The 17,176-nt window shown below is 50.7% G+C and overlaps 5 protein-coding genes across 5 annotated transcripts; 2 read left to right on the top strand and 3 right to left on the bottom strand.

Moving 5' to 3' along the window:
• Positions 1 to 498: 498 nt before the first annotated feature.
• Positions 499 to 4,565, bottom strand: ASPBRDRAFT_30741 (uncharacterized protein; the record flags this gene model as incomplete). Its single annotated transcript, XM_067622807.1, has 4 exons — positions 499 to 1,209; positions 1,725 to 2,402; positions 2,459 to 3,835; positions 3,894 to 4,565. 4 exons carry the CDS (start codon positions 4,563 to 4,565, stop codon positions 499 to 501), a joined length of 3,438 nt encoding a protein of 1,145 aa, XP_067478230.1.
• Positions 4,566 to 6,648: 2,083 nt separating this feature from the next.
• On the top strand, positions 6,649 to 7,422 carry ASPBRDRAFT_178891 (putative SNF7 family protein (Cta1); the record flags this gene model as incomplete). The annotated part of the gene is made up of 2 exons (XM_067619891.1): positions 6,649 to 6,714; positions 6,838 to 7,422. 2 exons carry the CDS (start codon positions 6,649 to 6,651, stop codon positions 7,420 to 7,422), a joined length of 651 nt encoding a protein of 216 aa, XP_067478229.1.
• A 254-nt stretch (positions 7,423 to 7,676) lies between these two features.
• Positions 7,677 to 9,526, bottom strand: ASPBRDRAFT_196522 (NRAMP family metal ion transporter; the record flags this gene model as incomplete). Its single annotated transcript, XM_067621001.1, has 3 exons — positions 7,677 to 8,487; positions 8,552 to 8,823; positions 8,882 to 9,526. 3 exons carry the CDS (start codon positions 9,524 to 9,526, stop codon positions 7,677 to 7,679), a joined length of 1,728 nt encoding a protein of 575 aa, XP_067478228.1.
• Positions 9,527 to 12,950: 3,424 nt separating this feature from the next.
• ASPBRDRAFT_127556 (uncharacterized protein) lies at positions 12,951 to 15,625 on the top strand (the record flags this gene model as incomplete). The annotated part of the gene is made up of 3 exons (XM_067617985.1): positions 12,951 to 13,997; positions 14,058 to 14,641; positions 14,695 to 15,625. 3 exons carry the CDS (start codon positions 12,951 to 12,953, stop codon positions 15,623 to 15,625), a joined length of 2,562 nt encoding a protein of 853 aa, XP_067478227.1.
• A 514-nt stretch (positions 15,626 to 16,139) lies between these two features.
• ASPBRDRAFT_196520 (uncharacterized protein) lies at positions 16,140 to 16,994 on the bottom strand (the record flags this gene model as incomplete). The annotated part of the gene is made up of 4 exons (XM_067621000.1): positions 16,140 to 16,238; positions 16,295 to 16,356; positions 16,500 to 16,770; positions 16,854 to 16,994. 4 exons carry the CDS (start codon positions 16,992 to 16,994, stop codon positions 16,140 to 16,142), a joined length of 573 nt encoding a protein of 190 aa, XP_067478226.1.
• Positions 16,995 to 17,176: the final 182 nt, after the last annotated feature.

Below are 17,176 nucleotides of genomic sequence, written 5' to 3'. Positions count from 1 at the left end.
ACTCGAGAAAATCCCCGGTACTGCTTCAGTTCCTCCGAGCGACGAAAGTTGCAAAAGCGAAAAGTGGGTTCCTCGCAGCCGCGGAAGGCAAGAATGGAAGATTGAATGCGGCGTCCCACTTTCCCTCCCGCATCAACATCGCAATTCATACACAAACATGCTATAGATGGTTTGTATCTACGAGCCATTTTACTGCGACGCCATAGTAAACACAATCATTCAGATCAATCCTTATTGCCCGAAATTTCGCTTGGTCCACTCGTTGAGGTATACATCATGAACCGGAGCATATACAAAACTGCCATGCGATCAAATAGTGTACATCATGGGAATTGAACTAATCCAAAAAAAAAAAAAAAAGAAAAAAAAAGAAACCACAAAGATGACGAGGGGAAAACAGAAAGAGGCCGAAACAGAATCAGAATACCGCCAAAGATAAAAAAAAGAGGAAGACGTTGCATACATAACAGAAAAGGGACATCAAGCATCATATGCACGCTAATGGGATGATGTGGACGACGTGGAAGCCTTCCGTCCGGGGACGAGAATCTCGACCAAACCATCATCCTCCCCATCACTACTATCGTCTTCATCATCGCCAAACGGTGAGGCGCCCATCCTGGATCGACTACCGAAGCTTCTGTAACGCCCCGAGGCGATGTCCGGATACCCCAAGGATTCGTTCATGATAGCCTCATCTTCTTCGTCCGAGTCCATCATGCCCGACCCAAGCGAAGGCCCTACCATCTCTCCCATGTCGTCTTCCTCCTCATCAACCTCCAAGGGAACTCGCTCTTTACGTCTCATGCTCTCCGATCTACCTTCTCCCTCCTCGTCGGATGAGTTAGTCGAGAACGAGTCCGGGGGACTGAATCCAGAGTCGGGGAATGTAGGCGATGAGAAGGGCTCATCCTTGCTAGCAGGGGGAAAATCATTTGACGGGAAGGCAGCGCTGGCAGGCGAGGTGGTGCCATCGGCTTCCTCGTCCAAGCCGGCAATCACGAAAGGATTGGTGGGCCATTGCATGTCATGTTCACTTTGCTGGTTGTGGCCTGAATCTTCACCACCCTCAGAATTCTCAGCAGCCTGCTGCTTATGGGCAGCCAGCCGTGCTGCTAGCTGCCGCCGTGCGCGAGACGGACCTTGGCTCAATGGCGCTGGAGGTGGGGGAAGAATCGGGATTGGCTGACTGGTGGAGTTGGTAGAGGCCTATCACATTCTGATTAGTATACAAATTCTGTACCATTTGGGGGGGGAAATAGCAGATGACGAATTAAATGCACGCAATCCAAGGATTGGGTTAGGGATACACCAATAGGTCCGACGTCAACACCTAGGCGGCAAGCCAAAAGAAACTACTGGTGTGACCGGCAAGCACATGCTTAGTTCCAAAGATTTGCAACATGATAGCGGGGAGCAGGAGTTCTTTAGAATGACTTCATACGTAAAGTAAAGCGTTGGAGAACGCTCTATGTGCAAGGCCCTTCATGACCTCCATCACTCCCCTTGTCCATCATGCGCTATCCCAGCCGTAGCATAGAATGTATACCAGCCCAAGGCCCGAATCCAAAGAAAGATCAACCAACACAGGGTGTACCATATGATGCAAAGATGGCCGCACAAGAAGAAGAAGAAGAAGAAGGGAAAGGGTAGGGAAGAGAGGGATGTCCGGCATTGCGTCAAGCATCGCGCATATCGACATCAGTAAAAAGGTGATGACCCACATTGTCAGAGCCGCCCTCAGCGGAATGCTCGACCATATTCCGATCATCTTGATCTTCCATTTCTTCATCCTCATCGTCATCGCTGGAACTAGCGAACCCGCTTAGTAGGGAGTTACCGCCGCTAAGCCCGAAAGCTCCACCAGAGACACTTCCTTGGTTCATCATGTCAAAGCCCTGAAACCCGGAACCTCCCACCGAGCCATTCAAGCCAGCTTCAGCAAGCGCCGATGATGTGTTCGCGCTCTGGCCGGAATTGAGCATGCCTTGGCGATGTCCAATCGACATGTCCGGGCGCACCCCGCCAAGGATAGCGTTATCACGCTCCCTGGTTTCAGAGAGTGTTTGCTCAACATAATCTATCCACTCCGGATTCAGCACATTCTCCATGACCGTGGGGGAGAGTAACTCGGGCGGGTGCCGTTCGCTGAACTTCACAACCTCTTCAGCAATCAAGGTCAAGTGGCCCATGTATCCTAGTCGGATCTGTTTGGTTCGCTGCGCCTCATCACTTCGTTTTTGACCTTCCACAATGCTTTGTGTGATGCGGCCGGTCTCAAAAACGTCAATGGCCAGCAAGCGATTGTAGCCGCGGTCCATGGGACCGTTGAACACTTGTTGTACAACATCGTAGACGACGTTGTGAAGGAAGTTGTTCCACGGGAACCGGAAGAAGAAGTCCTGAAGATAAACCGGTCAGAAAGGGTCCGTGACACACAATTTGAATGCGGACTTACCAAAATTGTTGGTACTACCCGATTCTCAACAAACATGATCTTGAGATAGTCACCAACGACAGGTTGCCCGTTGGAATCGATCTGAACATCGGGATGCAACTGTCGCGGCACATCACCATCGTTTGGCTGAGCATATGCAGGCTCGGAAGCGGGTGGGGCAGAGCTTGAGGCATCGCCGACCTGGCCAGCAGTATCAGGCGTCAAGGAGCTCGACTGGTTATTTTGTTGGTCTACAGGAGGAGTCGACTCTGTTTCAGTGTGAGCAGACGCTGTGGTCTTCTCCTCCATATCGTTGGAAGCCGCTTCTGCAGCTGGTTGGCTTTCCGTGGTCTGTCCACCGTCTAGCTTAACTTCCGCTATTCCTGACGCAGTAGCTGACACCGGATCGGAGGTAGGCGTATGTGTTCGGATCTGGCTCGCAGAGCCTTCATCGTATGGTCCGTTCTCCGATGCGCTATTTGAAGCATCTTCGGCTGCTTCTGTTGGGGCCTGTTGGGAGGAAGCCGCGGACTCCGGCTTGGATTCAGGGCTGCTAGTGTCCTTCACTTCGGCGTCTTTTTCCTTATCGACAAGAACTCCAGATGCGCTGACGTCCTCGAAGCTTTCCTCGCCCGTATTCGCGACCTCAAGCACCCTAGATCCCTCTGGGGAGCCGTAACCAATGACGGATCCATTGACAAAATCCACAGTAGAGTCGTTTCCGTCGAATGCCGATGTCTCTTCGCGGTGCGGGTTGAAGACACCTTCGCGCATAAGCCTCTCGCGCTCAGCATCACGCTGCCGTACGTAATCGTCACTTCCAGGCTCGTTCAGGAGGCCCATGTTACTGCAATGTAGCAGTTCGGCCATCAGTTCGCACGTCTTGAATCTGTCAAAACCCAGGGGCTCAATCTTGGCACCCCATGCGGAATTGAGCTTGCCCCTTTCTACACTTCTCACCTTGCCCCCATCGTTCACGGTGTGTTTGGAGCTTTGGATCAGCGCCATAAAGTCGGGTATATGTTTGGCAAAAAGCCGAAGCAAATTCCCGAGATAGATCGGATCATAAGTGGTTGGGAGCGATTCTGGACCATTAATGTTTTCAGGGTCGTAGTCAGAGTTGTTCTTCCGAATCACTTCAATGACGATACCAACACCGACTGTCAAAGGGTTTCCACCTTGCAGCATGGCCTTGATGAGAGTTTCCACACATGGCACTGAGACTAACTGACGGGTGAGGCTGTTAGGGCCAATGCAGGATTGGTCATTCTGTGTTGCGTTCGCGGATATGGTGATGATGGCTTTGAGAAAATCCCCGGCTGATGTTTGCACTGAGGCAGGGTGATCCGGAGAGAGAAATGAGAGGAGCGTGGGTATGAGATCTTGGGCCTTCAACCACTGTGGACGTTTATCAGCATGGAACACTTACAAGAGAAAGAGGATAACTTCAACTTACATCAACAATTCCATGACCACCTTCCACTTTCTCCAAGCTTATGATCTTGAGTAAAAGGTCCATGACCATGGGATTGTCCACGTGCTGCAGGATTGCCGGTACAATTCCCTCCATTGACTTGAATAACTCCAGCATTTCACTGGTTTTCTTGTCGAATAGGGTTTCGTTCACTTTAGTGAAGTAACTCGCCTGGGCAGAGTCCAAAGGTGACGGGCGCCGCAAGAAACCCCAGAAACTTCGTAAGTTGTCGGGATTGAGCAGGATAGACTCCACAATCGACCATATCTCCGACGACAGGATTTCGCATGCGACGTAGGCCCGCTTCATGCGATCCTTCTCTGCCCGTTCCAGGTCTTCGGGGTCCAGAATATCCTTAAGGGGGTCTCCCCCCTTAGCCTCTTCCGTTGCATCATCTTTGTTCGTCTGCGCATTGTTCTCATCATCATCATCGTCGTCGTCATCTTCGTTCACCAAGCTAGGCGCAGTGACATAATCCATGAGTCGTTTTAGAACATTATCTTCTCGTAAGAATTCTATGAGCTTCGTATTATTTTGTTTGAGCTCCTGGATGAGCTCCGACTCATCCAGCAGCTCTTCAAGGGTGACATCGGGCTTGTCTAGCAGGGTATCAATGGCGGAGATACTTGCATATCCTCCGAAACGCCAAAACATGATGGATTATATAACTGAGCGAAAAGAGTCATGGAAAGGAAGCAGAGTAGCACGAGCACTTTTCAATCGCAGGTCGCCGCCGAAACGTCGTTACGGTGAGCCGGATATGATACAAAACCGTGGTAAGCGGATGGTGTCTAGTTTATGGCGTTCATGCAAAGTGCGGGTATGCAATGGTGAGTCGGTGAAAAGTCATATATCGAAACAGATTCCGGAAGGACTGAGTCGTTAGGATCGAATCGTCCGGGGACACAAGACAGGAGAGGAGAACGATAGGCAAGATAAACCGGGTCTGAGCGGCCAAGCGCTACATGCGCGAAATGGACAAAAGTTAGTAAAGTTGCATGCGCCTCAAGCGTCATAGAGAAAGATTGATGAATATGGGCTGGAGGATTATCAGGGGGGTGGGCTTCTCAAAGAGTCAGGTCTCGAAGAGCCCATGAGGGCGGCAAACAACAGGCTTCAGGAGATGACAGCAGCAGCAGCAGCAGAGTGCATTGCCATAAAATCCGAAAAGGGCAAAGGAGGAGAGAGGTTCCAGACCACGTACCTTTCGCGACCTGAGGGAGTGACAACGAAGACGAAACAAGAGCAAGGTCCTTGTTTGGGAGGGCTGAAGCGACCCACGGGCAATGTAATCACTTTTGTCAGCCCGGCACTGCACAGGCGAAACCAGTCCGTCGGATGAAGGAGGAAGGGGAGAATTGAGGGTCAACCCAAGGGCTTAAAGTGAGGATCACAGGCTGACAGTCGCAGGATCACGTTGACTGTTGTGCGCTGGCGGGAGTGTCTGGATCGGCCGGCAAGACTGATCCCTGGAAGGTTGATGATGAACAAGCAGGGCGGAAATACCCAACAAGCCCGAGGAGCGACGGCGGGGAACCAAAACCAGATACGCGAGGGAGAGGGGGCAATCGATGGGTTTCAAGCGCTTTCTGCAAAGGACCACGAGCGGATGGTTGGTTAGTTCAGACGCTTAATAATCCGGGGCGAGGACGGTAGTTATACAGCTCCCAGCTGGTTCTTCTCCTGTCAGAAGTCCAATGGTTGTGGTGAATTGGCGTGAACGGCGATAATACTGATGAGGCTGTCCTCCAGACGTTCGCGTAACACTCCGGAACCTTCAAGACGCACGAGTCGTTATTACCTGCTCCTTGCAGGTTTGGTGCAAAGGCCGGCAAGTATCAGGTACCGCACTGGCCTTATCCGCTTGTGCACAGATACAAGTACCGGGTACTCTGTCTGTTTCGTTTCACCGAAGCTGGGGGCCACTGGCCAGTATCTTACCGTCACTTTTCTTACAATAAATGACTGCCTTATCATTGATACTATCTGAATTTTTACCTTCCATGAATGAAAGACCTCCAGGTATTAATTTCAGCATGCTATAAGCACATAATATTCACCCGGAACTCGGGTGAGCAGGCGTGCACTTACTAGGTTAAAGCCGGGGACCAGTAAGCAGATCAGCCTTGCAGTCACTAGATAGATACCCCATACTCCGTCACTCCGGTTCATCTTGCCTCGGATCAGGTGAGGCAGCAAATCGAGTCAGTCTGGATCCGATCATCAGGACATTCCACTTATACAACCTGTGAATATACGTCTACTAGTTATAGCAGAACAATCATATTCGTCAGCTAATCAACTCACTCTCTCGAATTACACTGACAAATTAGCCAGAACGGCACATAGCCGTATCTTCAGCATGTTACCACATCTTACTGTATTATATCTCATCACGTGGGGGCAATTCCAGATGGCAGCCTAAGCTTCGTCTCGAGCACATTGATAACGTTCACCCCGCTACTCAATATTAATAGCTTGAATAAATCCTGGACCGCTCACCTATTCTCACTATTCAAATAATATCTTGCAATTCCTCAAGCACTCATTTGCGCAAAGATCTAAGCCACAAAAACACCCGACACAGCTCCACAACTACATACCCTCCCCGACCGGTATCTCCAAGGCGGCGAGGCCGCGGCCGCTAAGATCACCTGCTACAACAGTCCCCCCAGTCCGGTTTTAAGACCTCAAGCTTGCCACAAGAGCTCCCAACCCTCACACCCACCCAGCCAAAATGAACCGGTTATTCGGTACGAAGAACACGGCTCCCAAGCCAACGCTAGATGGGGCTATAAGCAATGTAAGTTCCCTTGCCCATCCAACCATCATCTTCGCATTGTTGCCCAACACTCCCGAATCCATCTCGTCCCATATCCGCCTGACCCCGCATGATTAACATTTGCCCGCCCATTCAACCGGACAGGTGGAAACACGCATCTCCAGCATTGACGTCAAGCTGGCGGCTCTCAACTCGGAACTATCTACCTATCAAACGAAGATCTCCAAGATGCGCGACGGACCGGGAAAAACCGCGTTACGGCAGAAGGCTCTCAAGGTACTCCAACGGCGGAAACAGTACGAAGCGCAGCGGGATCAGCTGTCGCAGCAGTCGTGGAATATGGAACAGGCAGGCATGATGCAGGATAATTTGAAGAATGTTATGACGACGGTTGATGCGATGAAGACGACAACCAAGACGCTCAAGAAGCAGTATGGTCAGATTGATATTGACAAGATTGAACGGCTGCAGGATGAGATGGCGGATTTGATGGACGTGGGAAATGAGATCCAGGAGAGTATATCAAGGGCGTATGACGTCCCCGAGGATGTTGATGAGGCGGAGCTCGATGCGGAATTGGAGGCGCTAGGCGAGGAGACGATGATGGAGAGCTCGATGGCTGATAGTGCCATGCCTAGTTTCCTGCAAGATGAGGTGGCCCCGCCGCAATTTATTGATGAGCCCCCGGAGCAGACTAAGGTGAAGGAGCCTGCTAGTGGGTTGGGTTGATGATGTTTCATTTTACGAGAATAGCGTTTTAGGAGTTCAGATCATGGTGGCATCGGAGTTGGGATTTCCCTTGTTCTTTTTTCTTTCTCCTTAGTTCAATTGATTAAGCCGTGTTCATCTCTACGAACTCTGATCCATGTTCCGCTCACTCTCTTCCCCTTCTGCGTGTCTGCGTCTTCGAAGTGTATCACATCATACGTCCTTCTGAGCCATACGGCTTGCACGTTCCAGCAGATCTTCCCTCTGGAGAGGTCTCAGGCCTTGCCTAGTCCAACAAGGACGAGCAAAGCAACGTTCATGACCGCAATGATTACCCAAACAACGATAGCGATGGCAGTAACAAACCAGTTGTTTCGCATCTTGACCCCGTCCGGCGAGGAATCCTCACCAGTGAAGTTTCTATCCGTCGGCACCGTCATATAACGGTTGCGGCACGTAAAGTAAACCAGAGGAGCGGTCACAAACGGAAGGATAACACTCAGCACCACTTGGCTGGCGTTTAGAGTCTTGTCCAATCCCTCCTTGCCGACAGCAGCTGCAATGATGATGCTAGGGATGATACTGATAGACCGCGTGATCAGTCGGCGAAGCCAAGGTCTGATGCTCCAGTTCAGCATTCCCTCGCTGACCATTTGCCCGGCCATGGTACAAACAATCCCAGCGGAGATACCTGAAAGGAGCAGGGCCAGTGCAAAGATTAGACCTGCAGCCGGAGCAATGGAGCTAGTGAGAAGATTGTAAATGCCCCAGAGGTCTGCACTATCCGCTCCCGACGTTCCATACAAGGAAGCACCAGCCACTATGAGAATGGCGCTGTTCACAAACAGGGCAAATGTAAAGAGGGACAACGTAAGCTCGATCACGGAATACTTCAGACATCCCCGAATCGCATGGATTGACGGCCTATATTCCACCTCTCCGCCGGTGCTGCCAAGACAGACGGAGGGGTCCACGTAGCCTTGAGTAACATCGAATTCCTTCAGTCGCGATTGGACAACCCCGCTGCCGAGAAACATGGAGTGAGGCATCACCGTAGCACCGAGGATACCACAGCTTTGATACAGACTGTTGAACAGCAGGTTAGTAAGTTCGAATGCCTCCAGCCATATACAAAAATCCGGCTACTCACCCATTGGACTGAACTATGGCAGATGAAGGCAAGTAGCCCCGGAAAACAGCTCCGACGGACTGTTCTTTAATCAGAGCAAGCTGAATGCAAAAGCATATCACAACTCCCAGGACCAACAGCATAACAAAGAATTCGAATAGACGCAGTCCCCACATGGCGCCATTCGGTCTATAGAATATCAGAATGAAGAGAACATCGGCCAATGTGATTGCGCATCCAGCCACCAGAGGGATGTTGAGGAGAAGGTTGAGCGAAATCGCAGACCCGACAACCTAGGAAAATAGCTTAGTACCAGCACCAGAAATCAGAGGGAATACATGAGCTGCTTACCTCTGCAATGTCGGTGGCTACAATGGCGGCCTCCGCAAAAACATACAGGATGTAGTTCAGCCACTTAGGCAGATGTTCCCTGCAGTTTTCCGCCAAATTGAGCCCTGTCACCGTGCCGAGTTTTATACACAGCGACTGTAGAAAGATGGCAAAAAGATTGGACACTAGGACGATGAAGAGCAAAGCATAGCGAAACTCTGCGCCTGCGGCGACATCGGTGGAGTAGTTTCCCGGATCAATGTAAGCTACCGCGATGAGAAATCCAGGGCCCACGAAGCGACCAAACTTCTTGATACTTTGAGCGATACGGAGAAAGAAAGATGAAATTGATGTATTGAAAGGACGGCGAGGTGATTCGCTGCTCGTCCTGGGTGATTTGTCCCCAGGAGCGGCAGCAATCACTTCGCCGGGTGTCTTCTTCTCCATATCGGGCTCGTTCCCATCTCGACTATTTGGTCTATGATCCATTGTCGCAATTCCTTCATTTGCAGCTCCCCCCATGCCGCCCGCATGTCTCCGATGCACCTTCGAGTTCGCAATGCCGTTGAAATCGCTTCGAGTGGTAATGTCAGCATTCAGCGCGGGCGGGTTCTGGTTCCATCCCGGGTGCTCGAGGGTGTCATCGGTTCGCGAAGGACAATTCATGGCGAATTGAGGAGCTCTTCGGTGACACAATTGAGATATTAGCAGTTGCAGCTATTCCGATAACCACGAGGTCGGAGTATTTACGCAACGCCACTTCGGGATGTCAGTCTAAGACTCAAGGACCCTGCGGGGAAGCCTGCCCGAAACTGCCCGATTGCGGTAGTCGCTGTAGACACGTCCACTGCGGAACAGGGAAGAAGGTCGGAAGAAATAGATAGATCGACTGCTATGTGTTCAACTGCAGTTGTCGCGATAAAAGATGGGTCCAGAAAATGAAACCAATGGCTTTCACTCCGGTCGGAAACAGGAGAAAGGGGAGGAGGAAAAGATCAAATTTTTGGTAGCATGACGGCATGCGGTTCTGAGGCTGTTCGCGGTGAAGTGTGGCCAACTGGGCCGCCCAGACCGACTAAACCGACAGTTCTAGGCAACATTGTGTTCTCGTGGATTCGGTGACACATTGATTTTCAGCGAAAAACGGACTCTGCATGGATACCCCATGGGAACCGGAAGAAAGTGAGCAATGGGCGCAGAAGACGGATACACAATAGAAGGTAGAGGTGGTTTGCAGTCAAGTCATGGATTCCTGTAGTCCCGTGATGCGCCCTGTCCTCCCTTGCTGCAGCTGATCGATTTGCTTGGCCTTCTCCTTCCTCTGATTCGACAAATCCCCCGGGATGTAAGCGCCTGAAATGGTGTCTCTGTAGCACCAGTAACGGCATCTTTTACTAGATAATGGTCATTCTATATTTCAATGGTGACGAGAAAGCTATGTAGAATTACAGATCAGGGGCGCAGTCTGGATTCTGGTGTTTCCGTGCGGCTGCTGCCGCGTCGGCAAAGGGACCAAGATCTTTGTTCGATATCGAACCATTGATGCGCATGGAGTCGGACCGTCATGGCTTCGGAGTACATCGTGGAAAGCACCATTCAAAATCACTTTAATCGCGCAACGAAACTTGATGGATTCGCCAACCCTTGAGCCAAGCGTCTAGATCCTATGCCAAAATGGCTCCAGGGAGTTTCATTCAGAGCTATGCTATCGATTTCACAAGATAGGGGACGAGATGCCTCGGCCAGCATATTATGGTCTCCAAATAAGTTCTTGGTATCCCGATTGCGGGTCAAAGAACGCGTAATAGCAATCAGAAAAAGGCGCACTCTCCAAGACCATACTCCAGTGATGACCCTTTCGATGGCTATTTATTGCGAGGAGGTCCCCCAATTGATACCCATGGCGCGACAACCATTGTCATATGCAAGACGACTAGATGGGCAGTCATTGTTTCTTAAGTGACTTTTCGATGTACCAGGCACATGAAAGCCATACAAGATACATGCTAGGTACCAGGTTATCTGTTGTTTGGCATTGGGCAACCCATCCGAATTGCCTGCATTCAGGCGTTCCCAACTATGTTGAATGAAACTCGCTTCTACAACTGGCCATTATATGAGCAAGTCTCCTAGAGCAAAAATAATTTATGGCTGGGTGTTTGTGTTTCTACAGCTACTGATGTAACCCATGAGATTAACGAAGTCAGACTGTCCCATCACATCACACACATCATCATCATCACAATCACATCAGCCATGTTGAGCTTTCCTGATCCTCTATACATCGGTACGTCGAGATTTACTCGCACAGGCCTCCCAGAAATACCCACCGCATGGTATCAAAAGGGTCGTTAGATATAGTATATGCGAGAAGATTCCCGTTAGGCCTACGTCCGGCTGTAGAAGCTAAGGTATGAATAATCACTACTGTAAGTTAACCTGAACCAATATATCTTAGAGTGGCACAAAGAAGTCGCTATGGCTTGGAAGTTTGAGACCACTTCCAAGTATTTCCGATCAAGAGACCTATGGGAATTGTCTGTCACAAACGTTGTGTACCCTGGAGGTGCCACAGCCTTCAGGTATCGTCTGGAGTCTGGACATCTTAGTCCTTCTCCCATATGCAATTAGCTTTATTGCTAAAATATAATCTATACATCACTGCAATAGGACCCCTTTTTTTAGCTACTATAAGCTTTGGAAGGTATTTCAGATACTTCCTAGTGTTATCCCTCCCTCGATAATGACCTGCTCGGGCTCAAAGAGCAAGTCTGAATCCAATATATCTCTGATATAGGACATTCTGTGACTACCTAGAACAGTGAAGGGGCTGTCTTTCCTAAATCGTGTTATGTATGTGGGCGATGTTCACCCCTTGCCTGTTATTCGCATCATGTGTTATCATACCAGGGCTTCTGAGAGCTGCATTCGGACGACCCAGTGGCCGACTGGAAAGTTTTCAGTGATCATCAAGCCACAGAAAGCTAAGGAAAGAGAACAATAGGGTATTGCCATAGATACTCAAACGTTAGTTAAGCAGGGCATTGTTTATACACAGAGGGAGCATGGTGATGATAATGCCAAACAAAAAGGAACTATATCATGCGCTTGACTAGTCCCGATTCGGCACATCAACAGATCTCCAGGATCACGTCAACAGATAAAGTAGACACTATGGAAAAGAAGAGGAAGAGCAGACATACTAACTAACTACTGCCCATCACAATGATGACAGCATAATAATTAGTCTCTTATACCGTCCATGTGGCTGGTTATCCACTATGGGTTATATATGACCTCTCACCACTTCGACCCAAAAGAGATTGTGATGGTCCATCCAATAGCCGGTTCCAAACCGGCTATCCCTCCACTATGACATCGACCCCAATTTCCATCGCGACGGGGCCCAGCTCACTATGACGGGCGATCGGATATTCTTTGGACGGGCTGGACACGGAGGATGATGGAAGTGATATGATTGCCCGATCAATTAACTGCCCGATTGATAGATAGACGATCATGACGGGGTGATGCACTCCCCGGCGCGACCGGAGGCGCCGTTGCCCCCAGCAACCTCCCTGCCCGCACAGTGTTTACACCCTCCGCTTCACTGCGGTGCACCCATCTCCAGCCGTTTGGCAACGGCGTTGGCAGACTAGGCTATGCAGTGGGGGAATGCTTACGGCTCCTGCCCGTCTTTTGACCTTTGAAGGGCTTCAAATTCCCGGTCTACCCACCTGAGGTTGACTCTTTGGTGTCTGCTGTTGCTGTTTTGTCTCCTGTTCCTTTGCACCGGTGTCTTCTCTTCTCTTCCTTTGTTACTTTTTTTGACCTCATTTCTTTCTCCTAATTGACGTTCATCAATGTCGCCGGCATTCTACTCTTGCATGTTCTTGTTGTCCTGCTTTGCATAGAATTCTTCGCTGCTTTTGTATCCTTCACTGGTGTTCGAGCTATCTTTACGCGGGAGCAACTTTCACCGTAAGTCGTCTGCGCCTACCCGTTCCATAACCTTCATTGTGATGGCTGTCCTCATTTACTAACTCAACCTGTGGCTTCCTAATCAGTTTCGGGCCAAAGGCGATAAGACATGGCTCCCAGCATACAACCCCCGAGCATCTTTGACGATTCCTCCCGTGGTCCTACCAAACCATCCGTCTTGCGAGCAATCTGGTCATCCAAGGCCCACAAACGAACTTCATCTGCAGATGATGTCCTTGCCCCCAGGGTCGTCGATAAAGGCCAGCCTAGTGGCAGCCCATATGCGCCCCCAGCCGATGGACCTTACAACACCGCGGATCAACAGCCACTGGCAGAAATAGCCCCAAATCGGGATGCAACAGACGTTAGTTCAACCCAGAGATCACCTGGAAAGCAAGGGAAACACACTCTACACAAAAAAACAAAAAGCGCCGTCTCACTGAAATCTCTCAAGAGCTATATGGAACGCAAGGAGAAGTCGGATGAGGCGCCAGATGACGAAGCCGCGAATCTGAAGCCGAAGAAAGCAAAGTCCGCCAACAGTCTCACGGCTATCTTGAAACGATCCCAACGCGGAAGGAAAGCGGAAAACTCGAAAAGCGCCCGGGACAAAGAGAACCGCAGCCCATCGGACCCGGTCGATAGCATGCCCTCTCCAATGTGGAGCCAATACCCAATGCCGCCGTACTACGACCAGCCTGAGGCTACCAATTCCCAGCACAAGCGTAGAACTCTACAGGAGGAGGTTTCACTTTACACTCCCAGGGAGTATGGTCCCGCTCTGCAGCGAAATTTCTATGACTACGATGGACCCTCTCTTAGAGCCCGTGGGGAGCAAAAGCCACGTCCAAAATCAGACTACCTCGCAGGAAATCGCAAGGTGAAAGAATTGATGGATCCTATAGATGGTATGACGGCGAACCAGCTGGCTTCGGGTAGCCAGCCAGAGCCTTCCTCGCCTAAAAAAACCGGGAGGCCCAGGGCACTCTCACGCCCGGAATACCATCCTCCGGTGGAAGCCAGGCCTGAAGCAAGCCCGAAACGGCTCTCTCGCGTTCAAGCGGCAATCTCAGCATTCAATGCGAAAGAGCAGGAGGCTGAACTACAGAAACGCTTGACGGGCAAGGAGCTTGAAACCGAGTTTGAGAAGCTATTGGTTAGTACACCCTGATATGCTCTCGTCTCATACCAACAGCGTGGACTAATGAGGAGACAGGATGCGAGGAACATTCCGCATAACATGCGAGACAAGATGCGGTCTTTGGATACCAACATAAAAGCGGACTTCATTATGAAGGACCGAGCGGAAAATACTACGCCGCACAGCGCTGGTGCCAGTGCCACCGATAGTACCGGTCGTCGGGGGCGCAAGAAGGAGCCAAAGGAAGACCGCCACGGCCAAGACAGCAAAGGATCTCGCTCGCGGTCCCGCAGTCGGGGCTTTACGTTCTCCAAAGGCAGCTCTTCGCCAAAGAAACAGCGCCCCGACAGCGGAAGTTTCTATAGGCGTCCAAAATCGGCCGACTATTCGCAGCCCACGGGGTTCTCCAGGCTCGGCACCCCGTCAGCTTCTACTACCTCACTTTCTGCCACAGCTTGTGATACTGCGGCTGATCCGTCGGACTTTGTGCATTACCTGAGAGAAATCCAGAAGCCAGAAATGGTCGAGGTTGGGAAAATGCACAAGCTTCGGATCCTCCTCCGGAATGAAACAGTCAGCTGGGTTGATACGTTCATTGCAGACGGCGGCATGGACGAGGTAGTGCAATTGCTGTACAGGATCATGAAGGTTGAGTGGAGGTAAGTAAGACATAATCAACCATTGGGAAACTGGGGGCTCATAATTTCTATAGGGAAGAGCATGAAGATACCTTGCTTCACGAAACCTTGCTATGCTTGAAAGCTCTCTGCACGACCTCCATCGCTCTGCAGCATCTCACCAACATCGAGGGCGAGCTGTTCCCTGCATTGCTGCGAATGCTATTTGACGAGGAGAAGAAAGGCCCAAGCGAGTACACAACCCGTGGGATCATCATCAACCTCCTGTTTACTCAGCTCTCTGCTGTATCATCCAACGAGATGGCAGCCAGCCGGGCTGCACGCATCTTATCCTACCTGCGCGACCCGTCTCCGCCGGAGAACAGTCAGCCTCTGAGTTTCATCGCGAACATATATCAGTCACGCCCCTACCGAGTCTGGTGCAAAGAAGTCACCAATGTGACCAAGGAAGTTTTCTGGATCTTCCTGCACCATCTCAACGTAATCCCGATCTTGAAAGACGATAAGTCGTGTACGAGCTTTCGGGAGCGTCATTTCCCTGCCCCAAGGCCCCCAGTTCCCGCCGCTCCATATGTTGGTGGCGTGGAATGGGATGCGACCAACTACTTGGCTGCGCATCTGGACCTCATGAATGGCCTTGTGGCGTCATTGCCAACGAGCGAAGAACGCAATCAGCTCCGTGATGAGTTCCGAGCCTCGGGATTCGAGAAGGTCATGGGCGGCAGTTTGCGAACATGCAAGGAAAAGTTTTATTCCTCTGTGCACGACTGCCTGAAGACATGGGTTGCCGCAGCTATCGAGGACGGATGGCCATACACATCGGTCCGCGAAGGTCCTCCCCGGCCGGAGCCTGGGTCGCCGAGCAAGTCCCCGATTAAGGCAGCAGCTGGAAGCCCCAGAAAGGGTGTCTTGGACGAACAGCCTCCCAAGCTGGAACTTGCGCTGGATGTTCCTGCTAGTCGTGGCGGGGCCCAAGGCAGCAATGGCCTTGGCAATTGGCTCTAGATGTGAGTCTATCGCTGCGCGGACCGGTCATCATGTCTCTACTACTTGGCGACGTTGACACGGCATAATGGCAGCTTTTACTTTTTTTGAATTGTTGTTGTTACCTTGTCTATTTGTTTTTCATCATTGTGAATTTGGAGAATTCGGATTGGACGGCGTTGGCATTACTGCGGTGTTTTGGGTGCATCTCACCGTCACTTGACGGCCACGGCGAAACGACTCATGACGGCATAGGGCCACAGACCTGACGATATTGACGTTCTTTGATTGCATGTCAGGCCGATCATTCTTTTTCTTGGACAGATGCGTTATAGCAGGCATGACATGACCGATGTGGATTATGCTTAGTTCTACTGTTGTCACCATGAGCGGCTTAAGCTTCGCTGTCATTATATTCAAATCATATGATAGTTGTACAGGATAGGATACTATACAGTGTAGTTCGAATGGAGTGGTCTGGTCTAGTCTAAGTGATGTTCAGCTGTAAAATCCTCCGGCACCTGGATCGACTTGTTTATTGCGCACCCGACTCATCCTCCGACCTCTTCACGGGACGAGGAGGCGGCGGCGTCGAAAAAGCTCCTTTGACACCGGCAAAGAACGTGCGTCGAATCTAATCAAGATCAGCTCACCACCCTTGGCCGATTTCTAATGAGAGATAGTACTCACCTCATCGAACGGACTTCCCCGCTCATCCCACTCCATAAAGAGCAACGCATATATCAGAACAACTAGAAGCCATTATCATTGTTGGTTAGCCCTTCTTCCAATCCAGCAAGCAATGTCACACCACCGTCGCCAACCAAAACTCCCAGAACAAAAGCCAACAGCAAGATATGAAAAGGGAATAGACAGATAGAAAGATAATACATACACCCTATAACCACCCACTGGGTAATCTTCGTCGCTTTAACCCACTTCGGCCGGGCGTATTTCAGCGCCGCGCGACGGCGGTATTTCCGTTCTAGGCGGAACTGGTGCTTCGGGGAGAGCTTCGACATGTCTGGTGGCCATTGACGTTTTGGTTTGTAGGGGCTGTAGTATTCGCCTTCGCCATCTTCGGGGGTGTATGAATTTGGGTTGTTGTTGGTGGTGAGGCGGAAGGGTGAGGAGAGGGTACGCGGGGTATGGGATAGGAGGCGGGTCTGTTTTTGAAATTTGGTTTGTTGATTAGTTATGTTAGGGGATGGTTGACTGGGGTGTGTGTTTGGTGTTGGTGAGGGCGTACCTGTTGTATTTGGGTTTGGTTGTAGTTGTGGTTCAGGTATGATGGGAGGATACGCGTAGCTGATTGTAGTGTTGGGGTTGGGAATAGAGGTTTCGAGAGTGCGAGCACCGGTAGGCGCCGCGGGAAGAGGATCGAGGTCATTGGTGTGTATCTGTGTGTGTGTGTGTGTGTGTGCCTGTTGGATTGGAGGTTGACGATATAGAGGGTCAATGGAGTGATCTGAATTGCGGAGGAAAAGTTATCGGGTGGGATTCCGCCCGCGGAGAGACTAGTAGTAGTAGCCCGATGGCGTAGGTTGGTTTCCGCTCGGTGGTGATTGGTTG

This window comes from Aspergillus brasiliensis (genome assembly GCF_001889945.1).
Source record: "Aspergillus brasiliensis CBS 101740 unplaced genomic scaffold ASPBRscaffold_7, whole genome shotgun sequence".
Taxonomy (NCBI): Eukaryota; Fungi; Ascomycota; class Eurotiomycetes; order Eurotiales; family Aspergillaceae; genus Aspergillus; species Aspergillus brasiliensis.
This window is presented reverse-complemented; position numbering and strand designations above follow the sequence as displayed.